Below are 17,141 nucleotides of genomic sequence, written 5' to 3'. Positions count from 1 at the left end.
GCGTAGTGTGTACTGTATAGTGTGTACTGTTTAGTGTGTACTGTGTAGTGTGTACTGTGTAGTGTGTACTGTATAGTGTGTACTGTTTAGTGTGTACTGTTTAGTGTGTACTGTATAGTGTGTACTGTGTACTGCGTAGTGTGTACTGCGTAGTGTGTACTGTATAGTGTGTACTGTTTAGTGTGTACTGTGTAGTGTGTACTGTGTACTGTTTAGTGTGTACTGTGTAGTGTGTACTGTGTACTGTGTAGTGTGTACTGTGTACTGTGTACTGCGTAGTGTGTACTGCGTAGTGTGTACTGCGTAGTGTGTAGTGCGTAGTGTATAGTGTGTACTGCGTAGTGTGTACTGTGTAGTGTGTACTGCGTAGTGTATAGTGTGTAGTGTGTACTGTTTAGTGTGTACTGTGTAGTGTGTACTGTGTAGTGTGTAGTGTGTACTGTGTAGTGTGTACTGCGTAGTGTGTACTGCGTAGTGTGTAGTGTGTACGGCGTAGTGTATAGTGTGTACTGCGTAGTGTGTAGTGTGTAGTGTGTACTGCGTAGTGTATAGTGTGTACTGCGTAGTGTATAGTGTGTACTGCGTAGTGTGTACTGTGTAGTGTGTACTGCGTAGTGTATAGTGTGTACTGTGTAGTGTGTACTGTGTAGTGTGTACTGTGTAGTGTGTAGTGTGTACTGTGTAGTGTGTACTGTGTAGTGTGTACTGTGTAGTGTGTACTGTGTAGTGTGTAGTGTGTAGTGTGTAGTGTTTAGTGTTTAGTGTGTACTGTGTAGTGTGTAGTGTGTAGTGTGTTCTGTGTAGTGTGTTCTGTGTAGTGTGTACTGTGTACTGTGTACTGTGTAGTGTGTAGTGTGTAGTGTTTAGTGTGTAGTGTGTAGTGTGTTCTGTGTAGTGTGTACTGTGTAGTGTGTAGTGTGTAGTGTGTAGTGTTTAGTGTTTAGTGTGTAGTGTGTAGTGTGTAGTGTTTAGTGTGTACTGTGTAGTGTGTGTTGTGTGTTCTGTGTAGTGTGTACTGTGTACTGTGTACTGTGTAGTGTGTAGTGTGTAGTGTGTACTGTGTAGTGTGTAGTGTGTTCTGTGTAGTGTGTACTGTGTACTGTGTAGTGTGTACTGTGTACTGTGTAGTGTGTACTGTGTACTGTTTAGTGTGTAGTGTGTAGTGTGTAGTGTTTAGTGTGTACTGTGTACTGTTCTGTACTCGGCCTGCTGGTGTTCCTCTTTAATGACACTGCAGCGTTTCACTGCATATGAGAGTGAAAACGTGTTGAAGGAAACACGTTGTCAACACGTCCGCCTGGAGGGGTCGCCACCCTGAGTTTGAGAAACTGGTGGAAAAAAGACATTGATGTGTTCGGGGGCTGCAGGAATTTTCTGTGCTGCAGATTAACGCCACACATATCTGATACAACTGTACCGGAATCTGAACACACACACGCAGAAACACAAACAAACATAAACACACGCAGATATAAACACACAAACATACACAGGCGTATGTTTGCCTGCGTGCTGATGTAGGTCAGCTGTGGTCAGTGTTTCTGTGTGTGCGTGTTTCTGTGTGTGCGTGTTTTTGTGTGCGCGTGTTTCTGTGTGTGTGTTTCTGTGTGCGCATGTTTCTGTGTGTGCGTGTTTCTGTGTGTGCGCGTGTTTCTGTGTGCGCATGTTTCTGTGTGTGCGTGTTTCTGTGTGTGCGCGTGTTTCTGTGTGTGTGTGTTTCTGTGTGCGCGTGTTTCTGTGTGTGTGTGTTTCTGTGTGTGCGTGTTTCTGTGTGCGCGTGTTTCTGTGTGTGCGTGTTTCTGTGTGTGCGTGTTTCTGTGTGTGCGTGTTTCTGTGTGTGTGTGTTTCTGTGTGTATTAATCCTCTCTGCTTTTAATCTGTTCAGCAGCAGGAAGGAAGCTGCTGTTACATAAGAGACTGCAGCGCTGCTACACGCTGCCACTACAGCGCTAACACCTGAAACACCTGCAACCGACTACAGCAACCGACTACAGCAACACCTGCAACTGACTACAGCAACTACAGCAACCGACTACAGCAACCGACTACAGCAACACCTGCAACTGACTACAGCAACCGACTACAGCAACTCCTGCAACCGACTACAGCAACTACAGCAACACTGCAACCAACTACAGCAACTACAGTAACACATGCAACCAACTACAGCAAACTACAGCAACACCTGCAACTGACTACAGCAACTACAGCAACCGACTACAGCAACACCTGCAACTGACTACAGCAACTACAGCAACCGACTACAGCAACCGACTACAGCAACACCTGCAACTGACTACAGCAACCGACTACAGCAACTCCTGCAACCGACTACAGCAACTCCTGCAACCGACTACAGCAACTACAGCAACACTGCAACCAACTACAGCAACTACAGTAACACATGCAACCAACTACAGCAAACTACAGCAACACCTGCAACTGACTACAGCAACTACAGCAACCGACTACAGCAACACCTGCAACTGACTACAGCAACTACAGCAACCGACTACAGCAACACCTGCAACTGACTACAGCAACTACAGCAACCGACTACAGCAACTCCTGCAACTGACTACAGCAACTCCTGCAACCGACTACAGCAACTACAGCAACACTGCAACCGACTACAGCAACTACAGCAACACTGCAACCAACTACAGCAACTACAGTAACACATGCAACCAACTACAGCAAACTACAGCAACACCTGCAACTGACTACAGCAACTACAGCAACCGACTACAGCAACTCCTGCAACTGACTACAGCAACTACAGCAACACGTGCAACCAACTACAGCAACTACAGAAAGACATGCAACTGACTACAGCAACTACAGCAACACCTGCAACCAACTACAGCAACACATGCAACCAACTACAGCAACTACAGCAACTCCTGCAACCAACCACAGCAACGCCTACAACTGACTACAGCAACTACAGCAACACCTGCAACCGACTATAGCAACTACAGCAACACCTGCAACCAACTACAGCAACACCTGCAACCGACTACCGCAACTAAAGCAACAGCAACACCTTCAACTGACTACAGCAACTACAGCAACACCTGCAACCAACTACAGCAACTACAGCAACTCCTGCAACCAACCACAGCAACGCCTACAACTGACTACAGCAACTACAGCAACACCTGCAACCGACTATAGCAACTACAGCAACACCTGCAACCAACTACAGCAACACCTGCAACCGACTACCGCAACTAAAGCAACAGCAACACCTTCAACTGACTACAGCAACTACAGCAACACCTGCAACCAACTACAGCAACTATAGCAACACCTGCAACCGACTACAGCAACTACAGCAACATCTGCAACCAACTACAGCAACTACAGCAATACCTGCAACACCTTCAACCAACCACAGCAACACCTGCAACTACAGCAACACCTGCAACCAACTACAGCAACTACAGCAACACCTGCAACCAACTACAGCAACTACCGCAACACCTGCAACCAACTACAGCAACTACAGAAATACATGCAACTGACTACAGCAACACCTGCAACCAACTACAGCAACTAGAGCAACACCTGCAACCGACTACAGCAACTAAAGCAACAGCAACACCTTCAACCGACTACAGCAACTATAGCAACACCTGCAACCGACTACAGCAACTACAGCAACACCTGCAACCAACCACAGCAACACCTGCAACTACAGCAACACCTGGAACCAAGCAAAGCAACTACAGCAACACCTGCAACCAACTACAGCAACTACAGCAACACCTGCAACTGACTACAGCTGATCCGTGCAGAACCCAGCTGATCTGTGCAGAACCCATCTGATCTCTGCAGAACCCAGCTGATCCGTGCAGAACCCAGCTGATCTGTGCAGAACCCAGCTGATCTGTGCAGAACCCATCTGATCTCTGCAGAACCCAGCTGATCCGTGCAGAACCCTGCTGATCTGTGCAGAACCCATCTGACGCCAGTGGGCATTAAAATGAAGGGCATTGGGCCTTGTTTCCCCTGAGCTGGTCTTCTCAGGCAGAGCTTCCTCCCACCCTGCTTCATTTGACAGAACAGCAGCTGCTCTAAAGCTTCTGACGATCAATCAGAAGATTATTTTCACTCAGACTGGTAATAATCACATGTTATGATTATCTCTGACTTTGTTAATCAATTACAGTGCTTTTCCTGTCGCTGCGTATTCGGCCATGTTGCTGTGAAAAGCCCGGTGTTGCGTAAGCATGTCAGTGAACGCCTCGTGTGTTTTTAATCATCAACACGTTGCCATTTAAATATGATTTTGTGGCACTTTCACGTTTGATTAAATCTGCAAAGAAACAGGAAGGCTGTGATTCATCAGCTGGAGGAGGAAGAACTCCTACACAACACAAAATCTGCTTCTGAACAGCAGCAGGAAATCAGTACAGACTTCTGTCAGAGCAGAACCATGGCAGAGGTTCCAGATGGATCGGTCCAGCCTAGCTTAGCACAGAGACTGAAAGCAGAGGGAAACTGTTAGCCTAGCTCCATCAAAAGAGAAGAAAACTTCAAGTCTGTCTGATTCACGTGTTGTATCTTGTTAGCTCACGAGCTAATCAGCTAGAAGGTATTTCTGAGCTAACAGGAAGTTAACAGAAGCTAACTCTAAGATAATAAAACCTAGAAGATAACTCTGTTGTAAAACTGGTTTTGTTGGTGTTTTGATGCTTTTTAATCTTTATAAGACTTGATTTGATCTCTAAGCTAACAGCTAACTCTTAGCTGAGAGGAACTCAAAGATCTCTCTAATCTGACAGCAGCTGACGTCTCTGTGCCTCAGATGTAAGAACAACATCAGGGGAAAGAAAGTTTGAGAGCAGCTGGTTTATGATCTGTGGTTTAGCGTGAGAGACTGAACAGAGACGGAGGAAGTGAACAGTAATCTAATGATTGAAGGGACGGGTGGAGCTGGAGGATCCGGTCACAGAAGTGGCTGCTTTGTGATGAGAAGCAGAATCTCAGACGGCGCCGGATTTCCCGACAGTGACAACAGACACTGAACACAGCAGTCTTACCGCCACGGCCTCCAGGATCTGTTTGATGACGTGAGCGGCGTCTCGCTCGCTGTAGTAACCACGCTCTACGATCCTGCAACACACACAGAGAGAGGAACAGGACGTAACCTTCACCAGAGGGGACCAAAGACCGGTCTGGCCCGGACGTGGATCAGGTTTCAACTCCTCATTATTCTCCTGGGCACTTTAATCTGCTGAACCCTCAAACTCATGAAGATAATTCTGTATTTAATTGCGGCCTAAAAAACAGATCTCTCCTCAGTCTGTTCCCAACAAGTCTTTATTTTCTTATTTTAAAAGGGCCAGTGCTTTAGCCAGAAAGCTAATTTCCGTCTGTTGTCCCTGGCAGGTCGTTTCAAAGGTCAACATAATAAAACAATAGAAAGAATAATACAATACACCACAATAAACAAGCTATGCAGATCATGAGCTAGCTACTACAGTAAATCTGTTATAAAGTGCGAGATGTTAAGTTATGCAGTTTAAAGCGCTTTTCTATGCTTTAAGTGCAATTTAATGGTTTATTTTAAATCTGTGTGGAAGTGAGTCTGTAGCCACAAGCTGCTCCTTAGCAAGTAAATAAGTACATTTTTATTTATATAGCACCTTTTTAAAACCCATGTTACACAGTGCTTTCCAGAGGGGATGGGAGGTAAACACAATAAACACAAAGACAAACTAAAACAGTTTCATCGCTTACAGAAGGTTAAAATAAATGTTACAACAGCAGACAATTCAGTTCAACTCTCTAAAGGGACAATTCACAATAAAAGGAATTGCACTTTTCCCATGGAGCAGGTCCAGGAAGACTGACAAGTGTAATATTATCTGCTTCAATACTGTAGTTTTTCATCAACTCTGCCAGTACTCATTGTTACTGTTAGTATTTAATTCACCACTTTTTATCATATATTTCTGTTAATACTGTAAAATACTGTACATATCCACACTGCTTTATATTTATATTTGTATATTTTGTTATATTTTACTATTTATTGACATAAATGCAATATAAGATCCATACCTGTGTTCTCAGTGGTGTATAAAGACCTTCCATAATGAACCGTTATGTTTTTATTACCTTAGAATGAGACATGTATATCTGCATAACCGCGGGCACCCCCTGCTGTGGACAGCGCTGTATTTTGTCGTCATGATTCTACAATAGCCGACAACGGACAATCTGTCTGTTTTCTGCTGGATAGTTAATTAACTTAAGTTTGTCAGACTTTAGCTTGAAGCTGGCCGTGAGGTGTTTTCCCTGTCAATATGTAGTTGCGTTAATTTCATGGCGCCTACTTATTCTCCAGCCTGTGGTTTGGCTTGTGGTGTAAAATATGTTGTTGGATTAGTTTCATGTAGTGACTCTCTCTCTCTCTCTCCAGCGCTCTGTTTGGGTTTTGTTACGTTCGTGACACAATCAGCTGATCACTAATTGGCAATAAAACGGCAGCTTCCAGCATCGGAGCTCAGATCAGCAGCTAAACATTTAATGCGCTGGTAGAAAAAACATGTAGTTAGATTGTAACTTCATGTAGTTCTTCTCCAGACTCTGTTATGGCTTTGTTACGTGGACAGAAATGTGCCGTTACCTTCGTGAGACAAACAGCTGATGAATATTATTGGTAATGAAACAGAAACAGCAGGGAAGCTCAGATCAGCAGCTAAACTTCACGTCTTACTGCCCTGGTGGAAAACATGTATTTCTTTTTACTGCTAATGGTGATATATAACAAGACCGTGTGTCTATCAAGTGACCAATAATGAATACTTTCCGAATTTGCATTAAAAAAGGTGTTTTTTGGATATTGCTTCCCACTGTGCACACAAATGTGTAATTTGTTCTTTCACATGCTAAATTAAAAACGTTGCACTGTTTTACCACAAGCTGAAATTATGGCTGTCAGTACTACTTTGTGTTTCCGTTGTATTTTAAAAATTAAAAAAATACATTTTGGTAATATTTGCAGATTACTTATCTAATTAAGCAAAGTGAGAGGAGCCTTAATCCTCCCCAGCCAATGACTTTGTAAACTTTATATGAGCTTATAATGGACTGTGGTGCAGAAACAGTGAGGCTCACATTGTATCTGTCAGTGGTCAGACTTGATGCACTAGATGTGATAGTGTTTGAGAATTTCTTAGTCCAGATGAGCCAACCCTCCCAAGATGTAAAATAATGTATTACAGGAGTGTGAGACATCATGCAGCACTTTATTTCTTCATGTGGATGGAAAAAACATTTAGTTTTACTGAATAATTAAGTAAATATAATGTCTTAATTTATCTGTCTAAAGAAACCTCATTTCTTGACTGGCTACACTCTGCTATCTCACAGAGGACATCTTTTGTCCTGTCTCAGGCACCGTAGCTATACAACTCACTTGGATGGGGGAGGGGTGGGGGTGCAATTTGCAACCCTCACCACTAGATGCCACTAAAACTTACACACTGAACCTTTAAGCCAAGGACCCCTAAATTATTTGATAAAACTTTATAGGATTTTTGCTTTTAGATGTTTTATTACAGAAAGATAGTCACACATTCTGTCACATTATGGGTAAAACTTATAGAATTAAAGATTTTTTTAAATTGTGCCAAGCTTTCTTTTAAATTACAATTTCAAAAAGCTGCTTTGAGAACCACTGGCTGAAGCAGTTCACTTAAATACTCTGAAGCCTTATAGAGACGAGGAGATCTGGGATTGGATCCCAAATTTAATCGGAAGCGAGTTTAGCGACATCAGAATCGGGGTGATGTGAGAACGATTTGAGGTCTTAGTGACGTCCTGTTGCAGAGTTTTTGGACTAACTGCAACTGTAGTAGTTGATTGATTTTTCTAACTAACACAATTTAATAATATAATATAATAAGACGTAATCGCCCATGTGGGTATCAAAACTTTGCAGCTGTGGTTTGTGGAACGGTCAATAAAAATGAGCGAATTAACTTGATTTATCTGACAGCAAAAATGTCCAAGATTACTGTCAGCAGTAAGTTTTCCTCCAAATGCAGCACAAATTTAAACAGTTTACAGAAACTCATAATCAACTTTAACTTGATAAACAGCTGATTCTCCCATCGCTGCAGGTGAAACATTGCAGAAGAAGAAGAAATACACAGCATTGAAAGAGCTTCAGTGAAAACTCAAACGATGGAAAACCATGTGGAGACATTTCTGTTGTGTTAATGTGAGGAAGATTACAACGCAGATTGAGACTGTGAATAAAAACTGGTGCATGGAAACGCGCCTAGTAACACTGGAGAGTTCGAAGCAGATAACGGCAATATGAGTGAGTTACATCAGATGTTAAAGAAGCTTCTGTCATTTCTTAAACATGATGAAAGCGTAGGCCTGCGTAGTGTACATGTAAGCTCATTTTACGTGCAGCGAGACTGAGCTGTATAAATAAAACTTACCTGTCGAACAGCTCTCCTCCTGTCACCAGCTCCAGCACCAGAGCGATGTCAGTGTCCGTCTCAAAGATCTCCTTCAGCTGGATCTGAAAAGAAGAAAAACATCTTCTGCATAACTTTGTAAATATAGATGTTCTGTTTTACACATGTTTAAAACAACCAGAGACATAAAGACAGAACTAGTGAGACAGTTAATGTGTTGCTGGCTGTCGTGCAGCTTTCTGAGCTCAGGTCGGAGAACCAGAACCAGTTCTGACGGAGAACCTCAGGTTTGCTGAGAACGTGCATACATCATCACACGTGTGCAAAATTTCATACATGGCGGAACAGATTGAGCGCCACAAAGTTTCTGAAGTTTACAAAAGACAGTGGAGACGCAGTGAAATGTGAAGGTGGTCGAACTTGACGCAGCGTTTCCTGCAGCAGGAATAAAAACATGTTGCTAATGCAGATAACCCTACAGGTAACGTTCAACTGCATGAAGACAAAGAAAGCATTTATATTTTACAGCATTTTCCCTTTGAACAAAAAAACTTAATGATTAAAGACAGTGAAATGAGTGCTGTGTTGATTATTAATTCTTGTGACCAAGCAGGAACCTGCGGGTCTGAAAAGTGAAGCCAGCGCTGAAGCACCTTAAACCTGCGTTCTCAGCCTGCAGAAAGAAGTCTCTGAGAAAATGTTTCTACTTGTCAGCTGATTTATTCCCTCAGTAAACACTTTCCTGATGAGTTTCTGGTCTCAGTCGCTAGTTTCAAGTCTTCTTCAACACAGCATGATGTTCATTTAGTAAATTATGGTCCCATTTAGAGGAACAGAGACCAGGAAGCAGGGGAGGCTTTAGGGCGGGGCTACAAGCTGACTGACAGGTCGTTACCATGGCGACCTGTCAGTCAGGATAGAGGCGACTCGTATCCGCTGCTCTGTGAACATTTAACCAGCGCCGCTGAAAAAGCTCATCAGGAGTCGGCTGCTCATTTTTCAGTAAGAACGTTTTGTTTGAAGGTTGTTTGTCGCTAGCTAAAATTAGCCTCCCAGCTAATATCACAGATAACATGAATTACAGATGCACCTTGCTAACCAAGCTAGCTAGCTCCACCCTCTTTTTAAATATAAGATCATGATTATTACTTTATTATTATTAACCTCGAGAAAAACTCAAAAGGGCAGGGAAATACACACGTACTGTAACATTTTATATTTATGTAATATAAATATATAAAATAGCCCTGCGATTGACTGGTGACCTGTCCAGGTTGTACCCCGCCTTTCGCCTGATGTCAGCTGGGACTAGCTCCAGCCCCCGCGACCCTGTACGCAGGACAAGCGTTTGACGATGGATAGATGGATGGAAATATATAAAATACACATAAAACATATAAAATAACCCTGTCAGCTCCTCCTGAGCCACAGCCGCTCAATTGATCAGAGAATCAGTGAGAAACATACTTACGATATTTGGGTGGGAAAGACGCAGCAGGACGCCAATTTCAGTGCGAACGATTTTCTTGTCGATCTGCGACACAAGAAACAACATGAGATCGAACATGTGATGTGTTCAGATGTTCAAACACTGACAGGAAGTGAACACAAACTGTCCAATAACACAAACTGAGTGAAGAAACACGTCACATTTATCTTTTACAGTAACCATTAATAGTATAGATCAGTTTCATCTCCGTGCGGGCAGTGCAGAGTGTCTGTAGGTCCAGGGCATGGTTAGCCTAGCTTAGCACAAAGACTGGAAGCAGATGGAAACTGCTAGCTTTTGTGTAACTTTTTTGAAATGAAGACAAAAACTTTACTTATTTAATTATGAGTGTGTAAGCATATGCTGTATCTCATTAGCCAACATGCTAATCCCCTAAATTTACAGTATGAGTCAGCTGGGTTTGATAAAGATACAACATGTAGCCTAAATCAGAGTTTAACACAAAGTAGAGTTAAAGTTACATTAGTGTTGTGGTAGTTAGAGTTAGCTTCTAGGTCATGTTGTTTTAGAGTTTGCTTGTAGGTCCAGTTAACCTATGAGCTTCTGGGCCCAGTTACCTTAAGCTGATGATACACGGGGCAACTTTTTGAGCAATCTTGCTAGTGGCAAGTCCGACTATGTTTTGAACGGTGCGGGGCGGGTGGCGGAGTGGTGGGAGAAGGATATTACGGTAGTAATCTTTACTCTTTACCATTTACGACAACATTGCCCTGCACGATTGCTCTAAAAGTTGCTCTGTGTATCATCAGCTTTAGAGTTAGCTTCTTGGTCCTGTTAGCTTAGAGTTAGCTTCTTGGTCCTGTTAGCTTAGAGTTAGCCTCTAGGTCTACTTAACTTACGGTTAGCTTATTGGTCCTGTTAGCCTCTGTCTTTTTAGCTTCGAGTTAGCCTCGTGGTCCTACTATCCTAGGTCTTGTTAGCTTAGAGTTAGCCTCTAGGTCTTATTATATTAAAGTTAGCCTCTAGATCTTGTTAGCTTGGAGTTAGCTTCTAGGTCCTGTTATCTTAAGAGTTAGCCTCAAGATCCTGCTATCTTAAAGTTAGCCTCTAGGTCTTGTTAGCTTAGAGTTAGCCTCTATGTCTTGTTAGCTTGGAGTTAGCCTCTGGGTTCTGCTATCTTAAAGTTAGCCTAGCAGTTAGGCTAGCAGTTTCCTCCTGTTTCCAGAAGTTGTTAAGCTAGGAGAAACACTTCCAGGAACCATGTCTGTGCTCCTGACCTCAGCTTCCTCCGAACACTGACCGTTTTCTTCAGGACCTTGAGGGCGAAGGGCTTCTGAGTCTGTTTCTCCTCACAGCGATACACGATGGACGTCGCTCCTCTGTAAGAAAACACAAAACAAACAAATGCAGCTTTAAATCTGCACGCTGTCCTGACGGCATGCGTTTGTGCTGCTGTAGACAACATGTCAGGAATGTGGGGCTGTGGAGACCCTAGCACAAGACTGGACTCAGACGTACAAAATTAATGTTTCTTCCATATGTGCATTTATTTTAACAGTTGTTCTTAGCTTCTATATATATTTTATTATTATTATTATGGACATGAATGTGTGTAGTTGTGTTTTGGCACTCCAAACTTCGTGGTATGGTTTTTAATGATGCAATGACAATAAAGTTTATTCTTTAAAACCAAGGTGTTCGTAAAACAGGTCAAACTGCTGGTTTTACCAACCAACAGTGTTGTTAGTCTATATATCAATATTTTTTTGAGATACTTACAATGAACTCCCCCTTCAAACCAATCACTATTGGTTTGCATAAAAAATATAACTACCGGTTCACCAGTGTGGGAACGCCGTCACAGACACCAGGGCCCTGTACCATGAAGCGAGTTCAATATACTCAGGATATCTTTTGTTATCTGGCTCCACTAACCCTTACAACAGGGATCGGGATAAGGAGTCATACAAAGCTGGTCATCAACTCGGTAAGGCAACCCAGGGTTTCCCAATCCAGCCAAGAGTGCCTTCACATAAAAGAGGCGGAGTTAGCAGCAGAGGACCAATCGCAAAACAAATAGACTTAGTTAACTGACACATGCAGGAGGACAGAAAATCACTGAGAGTGTGAATGCCTAAATGTGTTGATTTGATGTGTTCTTATGGCGTGTAACTCCCCCCCATTACCTGGTAGCAAAAGGTGGGCGCTACAAGACCAGTGTCTGTAATTTAAGATACTAACCTAAAATAAACACATTCATATTAAACTTAATTTCAGTAGGGCTACCAAACTAGCTGCTCATCATATTCATCCTCACATCAGAAACTCTGTAGAGCAGTTTGTCCCTTTGGGCTACTGTAGAAACATGGCGGACCCGCAGCGTATGTAGATAGAAATGTCTCATTCTAAGGTAATAAAAACATAATGGTTCATTATTGAAGGTCTTTATACACCACTGAAAACATAGTTTATATATAAATATAATATAATATCTTATATTGTATTTCAAAAGATCCTCCTAAATATTACACACTGGCCCTTTAAATAAAAGGAGGTGAAAAGTTTTTAAAGTATAATTTCTCTAAAAGTCAAGACACATGTCGGACACATGATTAATTTTACAGCTGCAGGAACCGTCTCCTTGTTTATTCGTCATCCTGCAAAAGTCATGTTGACACAACAAAAATACAAATAAGACTGCGTGTGAACATGAGTGTGTGTGTGTACTTGTACTCCCTACAAAGCGAGGACCAGAACAAGATTTTAACCAACCTAACAAACATTTTTGGGAAGTGAGGACATTTTGGCCGGTCCTCACAATGTCAAAGGCTTTAAGACTTGGTTAGACTTGGTTGTAGGCGTTAGAGTAGGTCGGCATTGTAGTTGTGATGGTTAAGATCAGGGTCCACAGAACGCATTATATCACCGACGGTCCTCACAAAGATAGAAGTACAAGGATGTATGTGTATGTGTGTGTATGTGTGTGCGCGTGCGAGTGTGAACGTGAGCATGAGTGTGTGAGTGTGTGTCGGGGGGGGTGTATCTGTTATTCTGCTGGGACAGATGGAGGAAACAGATCCATCTGAAAAGCAACCCCACGCACGCACGCACACACACACACACGGTCCTGGCTGGTCTCCGTGGCAACAGGACACCTGGTAACGGCGCTCACAAGTTTCACTGATGCTGACATCATTTTTACTGTTTCCACAAAGCCGTTAGTGTCGCTGTTGTTGTTTACTGAAATAACGACAATACTGTGTGCAAACACCCAGTACACAACACAAACACACACAGTACACAAGCACAAACACACACAGTACACAAGCACAAACACACAGTACACAAGCACAAACACACACAGTACACAAGCACAAACACACACAGTACACAAGCACAAACAGTACACAAACACAAACAGTACACAAACACAAACACACAGTACGCAACACAAGCACACACCATACACAAACACAAGCACACACCAACAATGAACAAAATCTTCAGCTCCAACAGACGGCCCTGTCCTGTGGAGCAGGAAGTGAGGTCAGCGAGGTCACTTCAGGTTTCCAGCACCATGACGGCGTTCACGTCTTCTAACCGGGTACATCGCCAATGTAACTGACGCTGGCCGGCTAACCTGTTATTTACACAATACTAACGTTTATATTAATGCGCTCATGGCTGTGTTGGGAAACTCTGGGTTGACGTAGCGAGCTGATAGCCAGCGTCATGTGACCGCTGAGCCTGATCGATCGTTAGCGAAGCCAGATAACGAACAGATACCCCGGGTATGTGTTGGACTCGCTTCGTAGCACTTTTAGCTCCGGTTTGGTTCATGTTCACACTCATTTATATACAAACAAACCAAGAACATAAAGTCATGTGACTGACAGAAGTTGCTGATTGGATAATTTTGGTGATGGCCACTTTATTAGATACACCTGTAAAACCGAATGCAGTCATGTTAACGTGTCCAACACTGTTGTTCATGACATTCCCCTCAGCCTCAGCTGGACTCTGCGTTTACTGCTAATTAGCTAATGTTAGCATGCTAACACGCTTAGCTATAGTGGTGAACATGGTGAACATGATAAACGACAGCATGGGACTATCCAGCATACCTGTCAGCTCTCCAGTATTTTCCAGGATTCTCTTGTATTCTCTCATTGAAATATTTACAATAATCTCCCATATTTTTAACCTTTCTAAAAATAATAAAACCCTGCAGGGCGTTTTGAAATGTTTGCGACGCTTCCCTCCAGTAAAGCAGGTGGCAGTATGTAGAACATTAGCTGTAACAGTGGCAAGAAGTCACCTTCTAATAAAACAAAAAGAAGAAGAACAGCTGTGGAGGGGTCCAGGATGGATGATGCATTGATCTACAGAGTATTTCTCTCGAGTAAGCTGTTGTCATTAGGCTGTAACTATGGTAAACTCAGAATTTTTCCTCACATATGTCCCTAAAAATAAAATAAGTACGGACCAGAAAATGTTATTTTCAAATCCCAAACTTGACAGATACGCTATGAAGACTCTCAGGAAGTTCTGCAGCTTCCGCCCCTGCACGTTTTTCACGGCTCCGGTTCTAGAAGTAAATTCCCACCCATTCATTTTAACCCACTGACTTTTCCCAAAAATCCTTTTTTTAACCCTTGAACCGAACCGAGCAGCTACGATATGAATCATGACCATAAAACATTTGAATATGAGCAAAAAAACTATAAGAAAAACAGACATAAAGGAACTACAGATCCCATAAACCATTGCAAATCAGCCCTTTTCCAAAGACGTCCAACCTAACGATAGTCTAGCTGAACTGAATCCTTCCCATAGTGTTTATATTGTTGATATATTGGTACAGCGCTTTGCTTCTGACTGTAATCACTGCTCGGGCGTCCAGCAGGGTCGGTGACGTAGAAGAACCGGTGGATTAGATTTACAAGGTAAAGTTACTCGTCTCGTGATCCAGCTTGTGTAGCTAACGTTATGCTAATATGACGTGATTTAGTCTCAGAGGATAAGCACGGAGCTCTACGGTTCAGTGCTGGCAGGACCCAACATGACATTAGAGGGTTTTAAACGTTCCAATAGTAACAGCGAGCTGGTACAGCTGAGGACTCTGGGTAGTGTAGTACTTCTCTGTGCCATCGCAAATAAACCATATTTTTCTTACAACCAGTTTGATATCATACGGACTTCTACAGGAGCATAAACCATCCACCCCTCCAGGATTTCATGATGTCGTGATCACACCTATCAACACAAATTCAACAAATCGCCGTGAATTCAGCGCAACCTGTAATTTTGACAAATCATCACAACTTTTCTGCAAATCTGACCTCTCGTCTGCGTTTCCTGCTAAACGCTGTCACAGGTCACCAAACTCACTTCCTTGTTCACAAGACGCAGCAGACGTGTGTGATACCAACGTCTCGCATAATCTACAGATATAACAGCAAAGGATTTCTTTACCAAAGCGTCTCCTGACAAACACTTTGAGAGAGGACGTCAGAGAGTCACTGAGACACTGAGGCTGCTGCATCCCGCTCAGCTGCAGGACAGAATCAAGGTCAGCTGGTTTAAATATGCAGGGTCAGGGTCAGGGTCAAGGTCAGGCCCGCCGAGTCCTGGAGGGACCGTTTAATGATTCAGCTACAATTCTAAAGGTAAAAATATCACTTATTCCCACAACAAGACGTCTCCAATCTGTCATCGCAATTCTTTAGAAAAGCTGCTGCAAAATCACAACAGGTCTCTCCACAGCGCCCCCTGCTGCGTGGGGTGCGTACTGGTGACCAGGACTGAGGAGGTGGGGCACACTGAGAGCTTCAGGGTCTCCGTCTGTCCCCGTTTACCTGCTGCACCTTGTGAGTCTGCAGTGTGTCGTGTGTGAACTCAGATAAATGGAATAAAAACTGTAATAAAACAGTTATCTAATAAATTATGTAATGGGGGACGGAACTGATGGTTTGTGTCTTCCAGACCTCCTTGCCTGCCCCCCTAAAGGTGTGGTCCACAACACACAGCCCCTCCACACAACATATCATTCAGTTTACATAATCCTGGACCTGAGGTGGATCACATGGACCCCTCAGGCGGGCAACTTTGGCCCAAAGAGGGGTCCATGTGAACTCATCCCCACCAGTGTGTCACTTTACCCCTGTGCCCCCTAATAATGTGGTCCAGACCTGCCCAGCTCCGAGCTCAGGGTGTAGAACTCCTCCACCGTCCCGTCCCGTCTCGACCCATCCACCCAGAACTCCACCGGCTCCGAACCAGGCCGGGACGTCGGCATGGCAACAGAAGAACTCCCCAAACCAGGACCAAGAGGACCAAGAACCAGTTTTAAGATCACACCAGGACCGGGACTGGCGTGACCCGGTCTGAACCAGGAGCAGAGTAATCCAGATCAGATCTCAGCTTTAAATCCAGCTCGGTAAAACCCAGATTAGAGGAGCAGAGGGGGGATGATTCATGATCCTGATGGGCTCTAATCCAGACCAGGAGGAGGAGGAGGAGGACCCGCAAACTCTCAATCAGGACCTTTTATCAGAGAAACTGAAAAACTCAAACAAAACAAATTCATTAAATCCTCAGTGACACAGAGGGCTCTTTAGACTAGGCAGGAACCGGGATCCAGGCGCACCAGGTCCACATATGTCGCAGCTTCCATCGGGCCTAAAACCCTCTCAGATGTCGGATCACTTCAGTCCATCAACCCTCCCGGGTTTTATTCGTATTTCCGTGTTTCTAACCGGGAGAAACGGTGCGTCCGTCCCTCCGGAGCGCAGCAGCCTCCCGGTGGAGATGCAGCCCGGAGCCGCGACAACAACACCGGAGCGCGGCTGCGTTCTCACCGGGAAACAGGCAGCGAGAGCCGGGCAGGGTGGGTGCGGGACGTCGGTGTTCGGTGCTCGGAGGTTTGATTCCCGGACAGGGCTGTTCCAGATGTCCGCTGGATCCGCAGAGAGAGAGATGCTGCTGTAATCTCACAGCCCCGCCCCTCTGTCACCGTGCCGACCAACCACAGCCCTGCACGGGAGGCAAGCTGCGCTCCCATTGGACGGCCGCCCTGTCCGTCGGTGCAGCCTCTGTCAGCAACCTAAATACAGAAATAACCTAAATACAGAAATGTACATTAGCGTGACATCTTTGGTCCTGCGGGACTCAAACCCGCAACCCCGACACGTCACACGGAAACACGTGATTCTGTTCAACAGTCAGGTGTTCAAACAAGTGAG

General features: G+C 43.9%; 1 protein-coding gene across 1 annotated transcript in view; it reads right to left on the bottom strand.

Moving 5' to 3' along the window:
* Window positions 1-17,141, bottom strand: part of si:ch73-60h1.1 (calcium/calmodulin-dependent protein kinase type IV) — a 33,862-nt gene extending 16,721 nt beyond the window's left edge. The window contains exons 1-5 of the mRNA XM_038699640.1: window positions 16,089-17,141; window positions 11,198-11,276; window positions 9,919-9,981; window positions 8,469-8,551; window positions 5,049-5,121 (exon numbers count right to left, since the gene is read on the bottom strand). Coding sequence (XP_038555568.1) covers window positions 5,049-5,121; window positions 8,469-8,551; window positions 9,919-9,981; window positions 11,198-11,276; window positions 16,089-16,195 — 405 coding nt within the window. The 5' untranslated portion in view covers window positions 16,196-17,141. The remainder of the gene's footprint in view (window positions 1-5,048; window positions 5,122-8,468; window positions 8,552-9,918; window positions 9,982-11,197; window positions 11,277-16,088) is intronic.

Source organism: Micropterus salmoides, unplaced genomic scaffold, assembly GCF_014851395.1.
Source record: "Micropterus salmoides isolate LMB-PRFRI ecotype aquatic unplaced genomic scaffold, ASM1485139v1 Ms_hic_scaffold_5, whole genome shotgun sequence".
Classification (NCBI taxonomy): Eukaryota; Metazoa; Chordata; class Actinopteri; order Centrarchiformes; family Centrarchidae; genus Micropterus; species Micropterus salmoides.
The sequence above is the reverse complement of the archived record's forward strand: the minus strand, read 5'-3'. Positions and strand labels throughout refer to the sequence as shown.